This window comes from Kryptolebias marmoratus, linkage group LG3 (genome assembly GCF_001649575.2).
Source record: "Kryptolebias marmoratus isolate JLee-2015 linkage group LG3, ASM164957v2, whole genome shotgun sequence".
NCBI lineage: Eukaryota > Metazoa > Chordata > Actinopteri > Cyprinodontiformes > Rivulidae > Kryptolebias > Kryptolebias marmoratus.
The window spans coordinates 27535194-27551088 of NC_051432.1; the positions used below are offsets into that span (position 1 = coordinate 27535194).

At 39.9% G+C, this 15895-nt stretch overlaps 1 protein-coding gene and 1 pseudogene across 1 annotated transcript; one reads left to right on the top strand and one right to left on the bottom strand.

The window, feature by feature from the left end:
- Positions 1-3917: 3917 nt before the first annotated feature.
- LOC108245496 lies at positions 3918-5803 on the bottom strand (annotated as a pseudogene).
- A 6349-nt stretch (positions 5804-12152) lies between these two features.
- Positions 12153-15782, top strand: LOC108245497 (myeloid-associated differentiation marker homolog). Its single transcript, XM_025009616.2, has 2 exons — positions 12153-12233; positions 13869-15782. Exon 2 carries the CDS (start codon positions 14546-14548, stop codon positions 15431-15433), a length of 888 nt encoding a protein of 295 aa, XP_024865384.1. The 5' UTR covers positions 12153-12233; positions 13869-14545; the 3' UTR covers positions 15434-15782.
- The last annotated feature ends 113 nt before the right edge of the window (positions 15783-15895 follow it).

The window sequence follows — 15895 nt, forward strand, 5'->3', positions numbered from 1 at the left end:
TCTATTCCCGGCTACACCCCCACACCCCCTCCCGCCCCCGAACCCTTTTTTTTTTTTTCATATGCTACACATAAAACAGCTACCTACTGTGAGGCAAATCCCCCCGTCTCTGTATCTTTTCTTCCAAGAGCAGGAGAAGGAGAAAGGAATGGGGTGTGGATAAGCCGGACCAGCAGGAGACTGTCAAGTTGAAGGACTCAGATGACCCGTTTGAGAAGCAGGGCTGGGATGGAAGAATGGCTGCTCATGAAGGGGTCGTTGTTTGAGGATAAAGCCGCGGATCTCCATACTTTGATGTTTTTTTTTTTACTTCTGTTATTCTTCGTTAGACATCACAGGCTGTACAAAATATAGAAACTATCGTATTTATTTACAGAACCGATCTGTGTCGCACTCATTTCATCCGACATGATCAATAAGTAAATATGTGGAGTCCTTAAGAAGAACCAGATCTGTGAGTTTGGTTGTGTTTATTTTGGATCTTGTTCTCCGGGTTGAGTCAGGTTTTGTCTTTGACTCCAGTTTTTAGGTTGTGATGTGTATTTGTATCACACAAGTCATGTGACTGTAACCATTTATATGAATGAGCTCTTGTTTGTGTTATAGTTTTGTAATTTGTAAGATATTAAGTTCTTCTGTCTGCTTTTATTCACCCAGTGAGATGAGGCCGCAGCGTCAGGAGGGGTCAGTGTTGAAACAAGAAGTCATGGATGCAAAACTATTCAGCAGATCTTTAATCTAATGTGAGACCAAACAACCAGTGGCTCTGTCTTTGTTTCTGTCACTCAGTATTTACTCCTCCTGTTTTGTCATTATCACCACTTCTCCATGTCGGAGTGGTGCTTTATCCTTCTGGATGATGATTAATTTGTGTTCAGCAGCACTTTTAATTTGGTTGAGTTCTTTTTTTTATTAAAATGTTTAATTATCCCCTGGTACTGATAAGGATCCTGGTTCTTTTCCCTGATCTAGATCTTTTTGTTCATCTCACCTAAAAAAGCTCGTTCAGCTCCCAAGCATCAGTTTTTGTAAACTCTCCTCCTGGTTTATATCTGATCTGATAAAGAATATTAGGATTATTTGTATTTTTAAATTAGAAGAACTAATAAGGAGAAGGAAGTGCTAAAACAACTTTTTATCCTTTTAGGAGAGGACTTAAAGGAGCCTTTGTAAACATTACTTTTGATACACTAATACTTATCTTTGAATGAATTCTCTATGTGTTTATTTGTTTTATCTCTTTCCTTTCCTTTTCTCTTTCTATTGTACTTTCTATTGGCTACCCCTGTGGTTCTTAAAATGTGCTATATAAATAAAATTGATTGATTGATTGATTGATTTAAGAAAAAAACATTTTCTTGAATTTGGAAAACTAGATTAATGTGCTGTTTTGTGCTTTGTGCTGATTTAAGTCTAGAAAAGAAACATATCAGTCAGATATCTTTAATTTATTGGCTGATTTTGTTGAGTGTATTGAAGAGAAGAAAACAGGAATGCTGCCCAGGATGTCCACTAGGTGGCGCTGTTGTACAATACCAGACATGTTCTGCTGTTTCACAGATTCAGGTTCCTCTCTGCATCGTTCTGTTGAGATATAAATGGTAGCAGAACGAGCATTAAAAGGCTTTGTGACTGAGAGTTTTCATTGCTAAACGTGTTGTGTTGATTCCAGCCAGGATCTTTGTGGGGCCACAACATTTACCACAGCTCTGCAGGGCTTATATCAAACCAACCTGCTGTTTAATTACTCAAACAAACTGTATTCAGAATAAAAACAAACCTCATTGGAAGTGAAACTCTTCAGATGCAGAGACAACATAAAACATCTGTAAAACATCTGTTTATTAAAACAGAATGAAACAAAGATTGTAGGCAGTTTGATTGGATAGGTCTTGGCACAAAGTGGGCGGTCCTCGGCCCCCTCAGGCCCACCTGTAGCCACGCCCCTGGTTCATTGAGGCGAAGCTGGCGAAGTTTAATCATAGAAAATGAATCGAAGATGAGACACATGCTTGAAAGACTCATCAGCCTCCGACTTCCTCCTCTACGTTGAATCAAATTGTTTCAGTTGACATCATCGTCGACTGAGTGACTCACAAATCGAATATTTTCACCAACCACGTGATCGAACATCAGCTCTTCCTGTTCTGATCTTTGCACTTAAAACTTCGCTGCATCGCTGCATGATGGACGTACATTAGAGTCAAATTATTCTGTATTTTCTGTTATGAGTCAGCCTCCCTGGAGCTTTATTCTCATCCTTCATTGAAAAAAAAAATGTTTATTTTAACGTTGATACTTTTATTTTCTAAATTTTCATTGTGATAGTGTTCACAGTCAAGTTAGCCTCCCAGCATCATTTATAAATTCCACCTTGATCACTAAAACAACATTTTTTTTTTCTTAAAAGAAAATTTACTTTTAGTGCCTCAACAAGAATGCGTTTGCTTTCACACAATAATAAACATATTTGATAAACTTAACTTAAAGGCAACAGGATACTGAAACATTAGAATGATTGATACCCGGTGATCATTAAAAAACAGTAACATGGTGTGAAAACAGGTCCTGAATTGTTTAATTTAGTCATTTCTCTATGTAAACATATGTTCCTGCTCCATGCAGTTCATTTCCCAGGGCATCAAAGCCTGGTTAGGATTATAATTCAACTGATTCACTGTCAGACTTTAAACTCCAGAACTGTCCCTCTCTTCTACTGCAGTCCCACTGTTCTCTGCCACTTTTTATGGAGCTAACCAGTCATTTAAAACTTCACAGGAAGCCATCAGTCTCAGCTTTACTTCATGCACAATCTGATCAGATTGGGAGAGTTTCAAAGCACATCGTGCAGTCCATCAACTGTCCATTCCTTATTGGTTTTATGTCCTGGAGCCCTTGGATTGGCTGTTTGACAGCAACTAATAGACACAGCAGAGAGGTGGCTGTTCCCAGGGTAGATAAAAAGAGAGACAACAATGATGCTGGAGCTCAATGCCCACAAGCAGTTTGACGCAGACGTAGGTGTGAAGTAACCGCCCTGCGTCACCAGCGGCTGCAGTAACTCCGGCAGAAGACAACTTTGATATACATCCCAGGGGAAGATTAGCAGGGGACAAGCATTCTGTTTCCAGCAGTCACAGCTAAATGCAGATGTCCTCCAGCCTCATCTTCTCCTTGGATCCTTGCTCTTGTTGACCCTATGATGCATTTTGCCTTTCTGCAGCTCCACAGATCCAGCCACCAGTCGGCCAATGTCCTGATCCCTAACCAAGGTATTCTAGAGTCAAATGTGAGGTCATTTAAAAAAAACTAACAAGGCTTGGTGTAATACTGGGTCATGTATTTGGACAAAGCAACCCAAAGCACCTTAAAACTTGGAGGCTGAAACAGAAAATAATCAAAGTATTGCAATAACCCATTTAACATTTGTTAAACTGAGCTGCTGAGGTGGGACAGTAAAAAAGCTGTGCATTACCAAAACCACACAAACCTCAAAAAAATGAAGCAACTCTGTAACGATGAGTCAGTCACTATTTGTTCACAATGATGTGAGAAACTGATAAGATTAAAGGGAAGGGAAGATATTTACTGCAAGTTATTCCTATTAAATACGGGGTTTACAAAATATTACATAACGATGTTTCTAAAATACTGGTTATGCTTTTTGTAATAACATGTTTCTTAATCTGAGTTTGAATCACATAAGAACGGAAAATATGTTTAACTGGAAGAAGTTGATTTCTTTGTTACACAAGAAACAGACTCATGTTGTCTTTGATTATGCTTTATTGCAAGATTTTGCAGGTAAAAACAAGAAACAAGGAGATTAACAGTTTATGTTGTAACAGTCACATACTACATGTGTGACATTTTGAACTTCATTGTTTTTAAAAATAGAAAAAAAAAGTCATTGAAAAATGCTGAAGCAAAATGTTATGAAATCAAATCCTTATTCTCTTATGAATTCATCTCACAGCTGGTCGAACGGTGGCTGAGCGGCTGACTTAGGAAACTTCTTCCCTGAATCTCCAGCCAGAACCCCGTTCCTGGTGTAGAAAACCTTGGCCAAAGACGGACTCATGGGGGAGGGAATGTATTCCTGACACTGGCTGCCACCGAGTCTCGGTGCACACTCTACCTTATAGGTGAAGAAGAAGGTACCATGATTCAACATGCAGCTGTTGGACACTCTTCCATTACGGAGATCGATTGAACATTCACCAAGCAGATCACTGTTCCAAGAAGAATCTGCATCATAAACAGAAAATTTTATTTTGTTTTTCATGGTAATGACAATGGGTCCAAAATCAAATGTTTCTGGCCAACGAGGATTATCATTATCTGTTATCTCATCAGTGCGTTTTATCTGGTTACCATAAGAAACGACCACTCTACCATCTGTCTCAGTCCACCTATCACCATAAAGCTTCTCAGCGTAAAGATTGAACACCTTCAATGTTGCAAGACCTTTCCCAGCAGGGCAGCAGTTTGACCTGATATTCTGGTCACTGTTGCACACACAAGCACACGAATCTCTTTTGCTGGATCTGTGTCCAATCTGACAGGATTCGGAACATTTTTTCAACACAGCATTTTTCATGATGTACTGTTCTACCTCATGTTTCAGTCCATTTCTGGCTCGATGATTAGTCGACAGTATGGTGTGCAGGGGTTTCAGGCTGTATTGGATCACATCAGGTATTTTTTTCAGAGAGTTTATCCAGTTGTTATAAAAATGGGGGTTTGATCCCTCCTGAAATAACACATCGCTTTTGTCCCCGCCAGTTGCTTCTGTGATACGGTCACTAAACTCAGAGCTGAAACTTCGACTAGACAACAGTTTCTTTTTCTCTGCCTCACAGTACTGGGTCATGGCCTTAATACTAGCAATGTTTGAAAAGCTAACTGAGGCCTCAACTGACAAACAATCACTAACTTCTGTTGCAGACAGCCCACTTATGGTTGCCTTGCAGGTTTTGAAAGCTGTTGTTGCTTTTATTGCCCCTCCTAGAGACACCTGTGTGATGTAATGTGTCCCATAAGTGTCGATCAGGTTTTGATACAGCGAGGCCGTTCCATAAGAATAGGGAGGAAGAGAGTTCACAGCTGATAGAAATTCTTGACTTAAAGGAGGATTTGCCATCAACCTGTAGCTGTGGAACACAGAAAGCAGAAAAATAAGTGATGATGATGTTGCTACCATGATTGTTATTCATTAGGAACATAGTTTTCTTAATTAATCATCTAATAAACATAGAAATTTACAACAGTAATCTGTCCTAATACTCACCTATAGAAGTTACAGTAAACAGAATGGCGAACAAATGTGTAACGGTCTTGTTTGGACCTTGTCATTCCAAACTGAGCTGCATCAGAGTGGGAACCTCCAAAACCAACCCCGACAGAAACTGAAGGGTCCACTGGAACATTTAGACCAATCTTCCAGTCGTTGGACACAGACGATGTTGAATCGTTGACCATAGTTTCGACAGAATCGTAGAGTGTACTGGAGACCTTCAAGCTACACTTGGGGAGGGTTCTCCAGTCCACCACAGCAGCTGGGACCTTCTGCTTCTCTCCGTTCATGTAGTTGTTCCAGTACATTCTGCAAGTGTCATTTCCAAGGTTCCACGATTCGGTGTTGATAACGTAGGCACCTTTCCTCTCCATTGTGACAATGTCGAAGCCTTCTCCACCCAGGTTGTACCCTGGGACAAAGTGGGCCGTTTCACATTCCTGTTTTGAACCAATGAAGCTGACTGGATGAGAAACAAGGAGGACTCCACGCCAAAAACAGGAGCATGAGCCCCCATAGGCCTGCCATCTGTGGGAAAGAATAAACAATTAGAGAGGAACAAAACCAATATGATCATAGCAAGAACTTTAACTCTATTGTTCATTTCTAATGCATGATCATAATATGCTGCTGTAAAGAAGAAACTTCTTCTTCTAGTTTCAGATGTGAGGCTGTTTCTGTATAAGACGATGTTTGGCCTAACAGTGCATCATTGACGTACATGAAGCAGCTCAACACAAATCTGCAACAGAAAGTAGGTGTTGCAATGTCTGAAAGTCCAGACCACAATTCAACTGAAACGCTGTGGCATTGTTTCGATAAGCTTCTGCAATGTCACAAGAGTTATTTCCATCCAGAGTTGCATTAATTTTTCACCAAGCTCTTGCATTGATGTTGGTAGAGTCTGACCTTCTCCAGCACATCCCAACAATTCTCAGTGGGGTGAAGGTCTGGACTCTGTGGTGAAAATGGAACAACCTGGTCATTCAGTATATTCAGGTAGTCAGCTGACCTCATTCTTTGAGCACATACTGTTGCTGAACCTAAACATGACCAACTGCAGCAACCCCAGATCATAGCACTGCCCCCACAGGCTTGTACAGTAGGCAACACTTCACCTGCCTCTCTTCTTATCCTGATGCACCCATCTGGACTCATCAGACCACATGATCTTCTTCCATTGCTCCAGAGTCCAATCTTTATGCTCCCTAGCAAATTGAAGCCTTTTGTCCATTTAGCCTCACTGATTAATGGTTTTCTTCAGGCTACACAGCTGTTCAGTCCCAATCCCTTTTTTGTACCTCAGTCATTTTGACTGTACGTGCCTCTCTTCATGCAAACAAAGGCATTCCCATACATGTGTTAAAAAGATTTACTATCTGCTGCTGGAACAGACACCCCTGTCACGTAACTAAAATCGTTTTTTGTTTTTTTCCACATGTGAATTTGCAAAGGGAAACCAGATGCTCTTCATCTCTCTGGGGACGAGCAGGCACACACCCTCCAACTGAACCAACAGAGCAACGCTCAGATGATCTACAACCCTCAACAAATCTTATCCTAAAACAAATATGCCGCATGCAGTTTCAAAGATTTCCTAACAACTCAGATAGGACCTAAATTTACTGCTTGCGCCCAGGAGCAAAACAATTGCGCTTCGTGAGAACTTGGAGAAGGAGGAAGCTCGCTTTGTTTGCATTTGCTTTTGGTTGTGGTCATTTGCACGTACCTCTAGTGAGACTAAAAGTGAGCTCCTTCAACCTCAAGTGTTTCTGTAAGATGATGAAGCACAGAAACAAAGAACCCCGAAAACGGATTTGATGCTTCAAGTGATTCTTGTGTTTTTGACCCATTTGGACTGCCTGTTTTCATGGACTCTAGAGAAGAACTTCTTTAGGACTCGGTACCAGGTGGATTTTTGGTCATTTATTCAACTTGATTACTGAAAACCGATCTTTGGAACCACGTTTTTTTTTTTTTTTTGTATGAGTCTAGAGGAAGAAGTGAAACTGTGGGATTATTTGAGACACCAAAACTGATTTAAAACTGGGACGATGCCTGTAATTGTACTGGAGGCCCGAGACTTCACCAGTCCGCTGTTTATAGTGCGAACGTTGGAAATTCTCTCCAGCTGCACAGTCTTCAGCCTTGTGGCCTCACTAGAGTCCAAAGACACAAGCTCTTCCAGTTTCGACATAATCAGGATCTTCTGTATGTTTACCTGGTGTTTCTTCTTCGTGCTCACCCTACTTATACACCTTCTCAACACCATTCAGTTTCACAGCCTCATCCCAAAAAAAAACCCACATCCCTTTATAATGATTAATTTTTTAGTTGTTGCAGACAAGGGAGTACTTACGTTGGCCGTCCACAGCAAGCTCTGTTTAGTTGTTTTCAAAATCTGTCTCAAGTCAGAATCGATGTGGAGGTAGAGTCTTAACTGAACATGCAAGCACCACAGGTTCCTTTTTATATCAGTCTCAGATTGGCCAATATTTCAACCTCTGCTTAACCGGAAACTTGCCTCTCCTGCGAATCAGACCCTGTGTCTTTTAATGAGATCACTTGGATAAATAAAAATAAATAAATAAACATGTGCAAACAGGAACAAATCCTATTTTAAAGGTAGGCACTATTTAATTTGTAATTGTTTATAGCACTTATAGCAGCAAAGGGAGTCTGAATTTGTTCATCTACTGATCCAAAAAGCTGTTTGGCCTAACAGTGCAGCTCAACACAAATCTGCAACAGAAAGTCTGAAATACAAAAGAAAGTGCTGCAATGTCTCAAAGTCCAGACCTTTTGCAAGCTTTTGTGCATTAACAAATGCCCACAAACACAAACAAACTGAAGCACTCTTACTTCTCGTGTTTTATAATCTGATCTTGTATTTAGCTAAATTTAAACCCTGGTAAGAATCATATGATTTCAGAGATTTATACATGATAGTCTTCATAATTTATTTTAGTTTTTGTTTATGCACCCGAGCCACAATGCTGTCGGAGGGAGGGCTTCCCAGGAGTTCTGTGGTGTAGTTTCTATTTGAGTAAAAAATGTACGTGCGAAAAAGTCACTTTACACTTTTCGCAAAGTATAAACCCAGCTTTAATTTCATTATGTGAGTATCCAATATTAATGTTGTTTCATTGTTTTGTTTAGCTTTTTCCCCATTGATTACCTCATTTAATCCTTTTCTATCTGGGTCAGGGTCGCAGGCAGCTGGTGTTTAGCGGGGAACACGCCGGACATGCCGCTGGTCCATCACAGGGCCGACACAGAAACATAAAACCTTTCACCCATACACTCACACCTCGGGCCAATTTAGAGAGCCAATTAAACAAATATGCCTGTTTTTGGTCTGTGTGAGGAAACCGGAGTATGCAGAGAGAAAAAAAAACATATAAATGTAAAAAAACCTGCAAACTCAACAGGCTTCAACTGGTCCAATTTGCACTAATTTAAGATTAGTGACACCAGCAAGGTTTAAAATTGGTTTAAAATCTAGAAGGCTAAATGTGTTTGCATGTTTTGGTACACTGAATAAGACCAAGTCCTATTAAATCTATTAAAAATGTTGCATTTCTCAATTAGTTCAGACAGTGTAAAGGTTTATCATTTCCAAACTGAGGAGTACTCAGAGTCCTGTTTTTCATCAGCTTCTGTTTTAAGCAAATGCACATAAATTGGACAGTTTAAATGCTTGCAACTATTTAAACACAACCATTAGAAGATAAGGTAGCAAGTCACATAGTGATTTTTCCTTTTAAATGCAACGAAGAGAGGCCAGAAAACCGGAACAAACGAACATCTTAAGTTTCTCGCTTCTCTTTGCCACCACTCGGGTACCTCATTGCAGTTTATAGCCTTCTTATCATCACCAAAGAGGCCAGGAAAACAAGCTTTTAAGGAACTACTCCTTCTTATCAAGCTGTGGTCCAACCTGACAACCTGGCCCAATACATCGTGCTTCCTCTTTTCAGACTGCAGCTCTATCTGCAGCTGATACAGACATGTCGTCAGCACATGAAAGCCATTTATTTGGCTGTCTGGTTCAAACGGTCAAGCTGCTGAAAGATTTCCACACTTCGAAGTGGGTGTGGGGTCTGGGGTGTTGTCAGCTGCTGAGGCAAGAAGTGGAGTGGACTCTGGACATTTCACGAGTCCGTCACGGGACCAACCAGAGGCCCACACAACAAACATTTACCCACAAACTAACTTACGTGCATGTTTTTAACCTGTATGAGTACTTCTAAGTACAAAAACACACACATGCACGGGGAGAATTCGCCAGCTCTGCACAGGAAGGTAAACCAAACCACCTCACCAACGTACAGCCATGTCTGCTCCTCTGAATGACAGAAAGCTACGTAGATGTTGATGGACCAGACTTTGAAAATCATCCATTCATCCACCCGTCAGACCAGGAGGAAAACAATACTTTCATATGTGATTTCAACTCAAAGACTGGATGAAAAACAACTTTTCCTTCAGTTTTAAAGCATTAAAAAGAAAAATAGCCTCTATGAAGAAATAGTATGAATGATCAGTGTGTGAATGCTTTTAAGCATATGCATTGATATCTTGGATAGTTTTTTTTATAATCTCAGTTTAAAAAAACTATCCAAGTGCAGTTTTAAAGATTGTTCTGCTGTTTTAAAGTTTGTTCAGGTGTTTTATTGGTTTGTTCTGCTGTTTTTAGGTTCTGATCTGCTTTTTGGCATGTTTTCAAGGTTCTTTCAGCTATTTTTCAGGATTGTTCTGCTGTTTTTAAGAATTTTTCTGTTATTTTTAAGCATTGTTCTGCAGTTTTAAGGGTTTGTTCTGCCTAGTTTCAGCCTCTTCAGCAACTTTCAGCAATCATTCATCTGTTTCTGGCTACAGCTTCAACTGTTCAAACCAACTTGCATTGACATTTCAGCGATTAAAACAGTTCAGCACAGTTTCAGCTTCTTCAGCAGCTTTCAGTCAAATCATTCAGCAAAAAAGCATTCACACTGCATTTTCGCAGGAAATGCAATTTCTCTAGTTTGCTTTGCCATACATTTGAACCATACTTAAGTTCACAGTTGTGCCTCTTAAAACATGTGAAACAATCCCTGAGTTTATATCTTAAACAGGTTAGTCATTTATTAACAATAATAACAAAATACTAAGAGACACATAAGCAAAATATGACCTGAGTGCAAGAAGAGGCACCTTGATCTTGTTAATCTGTTCCTTTATCTCATTAAATATAAACTAAACAACTTGAAACACATTAATGAAAGACAGAAAGTTTTTAAAGAATCTTATAAAAAGTTGAGACAAGTTTGATTCTGTCTATGAAATTGACTAAAACAGGTTTAAACTTTTCTTTGCCAGGATTGTAACGGAATAGGAAGGATGTTTAAAACAGAAAATAAAATTTTGACATCTTAAACAACTCTCACAAGTGTTATTTCATGAACAGTAAGTTTATAAAGCCTCTGTTTTTTTCACCAAGGATACTAATTAGACTACATGCTTCTAACATCTGTCAAATATTTTAAAAATGTTAGTTTAATCTTAGAAAATTCATCATTTTACTGCATATAACCTGTGCATGTGGGCCTTGTTAACACTTTGTGTCACACATTTGTGAACAAACTCAGTTTATAAATGATTAATTTTCATTTTTAAAAACATCTTATGTTGCTTGTTCTGTTTGTGTCAATATTAATAAAGCCGTTTCCTATCAAGTTCGTGGAGAAAAAAAAATTATGAAATGAATTTTAAACATTTTGGCACAATTGCATTCAGTTTTTTTTTTTTTTTTATGCTGATCAAAGATAAGATTTTGTTTTGTGACTGAAAGTCTGGTTTTGTACTGCCAGAAGATGGTGCATGAACTATATTACCAAAATAGGATATAAAAAACATTTCAGATGGCAGCAACAGTCAACTCAAGAGCTCTAAAACTTCCTGTCACGGAGTGAAACTGTGCTTTCTGTTGCCACTGCAAGCTTGCAGATGCATCCTGCTAAAACAGTTCAAGACTTTCAACAGAAGTGCCTTCAGACAGGTGCCTGACGTCGTCACACATTCTGTTCTGAAAATGTTTTCCTCTAAGTTTGACTTGAAATAAACAAAGGCTCAAACCAGCAGAGTTTCTCCAAAAATAGAAAAAGTAGAAAATTACAAACCTGTCCAAAACACAGAATGTCCAACATGGACAAACATCCTTGTCAGAAGTTAGAAAACAACATTTACATCGTCGTTCATCAAATCTGGCTTCGTTTTAGAATAACGGATGTTTTCGACAAGTGATGTTTAACAAAATGCAGGATTGTAGATTATCATTTGTCAGAATTATTTATGTGATACTAAGCCATTCTACTGCAGAGCATCTTTATTTTTACAGTAACTAAAACAAAACTTACAGCATCTTAAATTACAGCCTAATCACTTTTATTTATCATTAAAGCCAGGGGTGGGCAACCCTGGTCCTGGAGGGCCACCATCCTGCAGGTTTTACTTGTTTCTTTGCTCCAACACACCTGATTTGAATCAATGGGTGATTAACAGGCTTCTGCAGAACATGAAGAGGTGATTTAACCTCTGAATCAGGTGTGTTGGAGCAGGAAACAGGTAAAACATGCAGGATAGTGGCCCTCCAGGACCAGGATTGCCCACCCCTGATAAATTACTGTTAATTAAACGCATTTTCTATCCATATAAATGAGAGTAAATCCATTGAAAACAGCAGTTAGTACTTTCTCCTGTAAGGTTTTTATTCCCAGTCAAACACAGTCACCACGTCGGCAGCTAAACAGCTGGTAAACATCACATGACGGCTCTGTTTCATGCTCCAGTGAACTAAAACCACAAAAAAACAAGCAGCTCAAATACAGAAGCGGGGGTCTGATCTTCTGGATGCTGTGCAACACATTTTACTCATCCAGAGGCTTCGTTGAAAAAGGTGAATTTATTTAAAACTTATGCTTTATGAGGAAAATGCTAAATCAATTTAAACAAACACCTTTGACATTTTCTTCATACATTTTCAGTCAAATTGTTTTTTCTGTGCAATCTTTGCAATCCAACTACTTTTAGCTTCTAGCTAGCCTTTTGCTCATTTTAGCTTTTAGCTAGGAGTTTCCTTTTTCAGCTTTTATGTAGTGTTCTACTTCTTTGAGCTTTTAGCTAGTGTTCTGCACTTTTTAGCTTTAACGACTCAGTTTCAGCTTTTTTAGTAAATTTCAGCAGTCAGTGCTCAGGATTTAAAAATTGTGATTTCTCTTGCTGTATAACGACTTTATTCATTCATTTTGCCCTTTCAGAATCTTTTTGTTTTTTAAAAAAAGATGCACAAAATTTAATAAAATAAATCTAGATGTGTGTATGTCTCGGTTGTGTTTTTGTGAATTATTTTGTCTGCATATTAAGGTGGAAACGCTGCATTTTGTCAGTGAAAAGTTGATAATGTTTAAGTTTCTTTGAACTGCATTTTGATCATTTTTGTTTTGTTGGGTTATTTGTAGCCACTGAAAAGCTGCAAATCATTCTGTTGCCACAGGAGGGCCCACCCAATATGAGAAATGAGTGACTGTACAGAAACATTTAATGTCAAGGGAAAGGAAAGCCCACACTCTTTCAGTTCTGGTGTTTTACAAATAAAAATGATGCAGCTGTTTTAAATGTTTTCCACTTCGCTCAGACACCGTTTGGCCTTTGCAAATATGATGGTGCAGAATAACGAGCGGACAAAGGGGGCGTGTCCCGGCGCCGCCCGCATCTCTCTGCGGTCTTTTTAAGTTCACAGGTTTCGAAGACCTGCTGGAACGGTCGTAAAGACGGCCTCCAGCTGCTTCTCAGTGGAGCAGCAAAAGTAAAATGATTGATTGAAGCTTACTGGCTTTTCTGTATTAACACACACATTAACAGTTGCTTCTCTGGCCCCATTGCTGATGTCTTTCCATCTTGGCATTGTTTTAGGAGCAGCAAAACCTGCTGCTCTTCTCCAGGTGGTCCCTCTGATGCTGATCAGCTGAACCTCTGAAGTCCTGTAGAAGCAGAAACACACAGCTTTTCCATTTAGGCTTTATTTTGGTTTAATAAGTGATGGCCTGGTGGAATGTGTTGAGTCTTTTTGTACGCTTGATAATAAATTTGAATATATTTAGAACCTGGGAAAGACCAGATCATTAAAACCCTAGAATTAAAAGTGGGTAGACTTTCTGTTTTCTTTTATGACTGATATGACTGATATGACTCAGAGACTTCCTTCCGATCAATGAGTCAAGAAGTCAAACGGTGGGTTTTGCCACAACACAGAAATAGGTTCAGGTGAAGTGACCTGAGTCACAACAGTCAACAAAGATCCTTAAAGGACTCTTTTTTTGTTGCTGAATGTTTCATATTCACACCTATCCTGTGAAATAAATCAAACACACTTTTGTACCTCAGTCATTTTGACTGTACGTGCATCTCTTCATGCAAACAAAAGAATTCCCATACATGTGTTAAAAAGATTTACTATCTGCTGCTGGAACAGACACCCCTGTCACGTAACTAAAATCGTTTTTTGTTTTTTTCCACATGTGAATTTGCAAAGGGAAACCAGATGCTCTTCATCTCTCTGGGGACGAGCAGGCACACACCCTCCAACTGAACCAACAGAGCAACGCTCAGATGATCTACAACCCTCAACAAATCTTATCCTAAAACAAATATGCCGCATGCAGTTTCAAAGATTTCCTAACAACTCAGATAGGACCTAAATTTACTGCTTGCGCCCAGGAGCAAAACAATTGCGCTTCGTGAGAACTTGGAGAAGGAGGAAGCTCGCTTTGTTTGCATTTGCTTTTGGTTGTGGTCATTTGCACGTACCTCTAGTGAGACTAAAAGTGAGCTCCTTCAACCTCAAAACCGAAGTCGATGAGTAGGCGAGGCTTAGCCTCTGCAGCATTGCTTCACAGCTACAATCCAAGAGATGTTATTCAAGTGTTTCTGTAAGATGATGAAGCACAGAAACAAAGAACCCCGAAAACGGATTTGATGCTTCAAGTGATTCTTGTGTTTTTGACCCATTTGGACTGCCTGTTTTCATGGACTCTAGAGAAGAACTTCTTTAGGACTCGGTACCAGGTGGATTTTTGGTCATTTATTCAACTTGATTACTGAAAACCGATCTTTGGAACCACGTTTTTTTTTTTTTTTTGTATGAGTCTAGAGGAAGAAGTGAAACTGTGGGATTATTTGAGACACCAAAACTGATTTAAAACTGGGACGATGCCTGTAATTGTACTGGAGGCCCGAGACTTCACCAGTCCGCTGTTTATAGTGCGAACGTTGGAAATTCTCTCCAGCTGCACAGTCTTCAGCCTTGTGGCCTCACTAGAGTCCAAAGACACAAGCTCTTCCAGTTTCGGCATATTCAGGATCTTCTGTATGTTTACCTGGTGTTTCTTCTTCGTGCTCACCCTACTTATACACCTTCTCAACACCATTCAGTTTCACAGCCTCATCCCAGTATCCTGGAAGAACCTGACAGTGACGGTGGCGGTGCTGGGAGCGCTGATGTGCTTCAGCTCCTCTGTGATATTCCCTTGGATGGTCATGGATCATCAGAAAGTGTCAGCCCGTGCTGTGGCAGCTGCAGTGATCTCCGGCTTCACCGCCCTGGTCTATGCCTCTGAGTTTTTTGTGCTCCGAGGACAAGCCGACGAACAAAGAGGCTATATGGGCAGCACGCCTGGCCTCCTCAAGACTCTCCAACTGTGGGGAGGTGTTCAGATGATCCCTCTGGTTGTGATCGTCTTTGACCTGAACGTCGGAGTACAACCTTGGCAGATATTGGTGTCATGCACGTCATACGGCGTTTGTGTCCTGATGTCTCTCGTCACACTGGTGGTGATATTAGGAGACTTTGCGGGGCGATGCCTCCTGCCTTTTGACAGATTTTTGGCGAGCTTCAGCCTAATCGGGGTGCTGCTGTACATGATGGCTACGGTGATTTGTTTAACTAAGATTCTGCAGCTGAACGGACAAAAAACCAACCAAGGCAATCATACAGAGCTGGTGATCATGGAGACGGTGGTTTCCAGTATTACGCTGTTAGCGTACACAGTGGACCTCGCCTTCTCCATCAAACTGTTGTGTGACAGGAGTCACATGTGAAGTACAGGACTTGTTCCATTTCGAAGTATTTAACAGTGACTGCGTTTGCTCTTTATTGTTGCTGTAATGTCAAACTATCTTCTTAGACCAGTGAACTAACTTGTACTGTTCCACTAAGTGCTGTAAAGGGTTTTACTGCCCTGAAACAAATATGAGATACATGCCGTAATCGTTCGATATGGCTCACATACTGTACATCCGGCATATGTTGGTTAGGTGAAAGCTGGTTGCTGTTCTGACATAACTGATGATTGCTTCAACTACAAACTCTGAATGTATTTCAAAACCTAAAGAGAAATGAGACTTTATGAGATTATGGATAAAAATTAAAAAAAAAGGCTTTTAATAACTACAATATCAGGAATAATCTTGATGTTTTTCTTTTCACAACACACCCACAGGTTTACCCAAGTGTAGTTCCCTTCTACCAACATTAGATGGCAACATTAACCTGTTTTTATA

Excerpts from the sequence above, each read along its gene's own strand:
- LOC108245497 (XM_025009616.2), top strand. The coding sequence starts at position 14,546 with ATGCCTGTAATTGTACTGGAGGCCCGAGACTTCACCAGTCCGCTGTTT.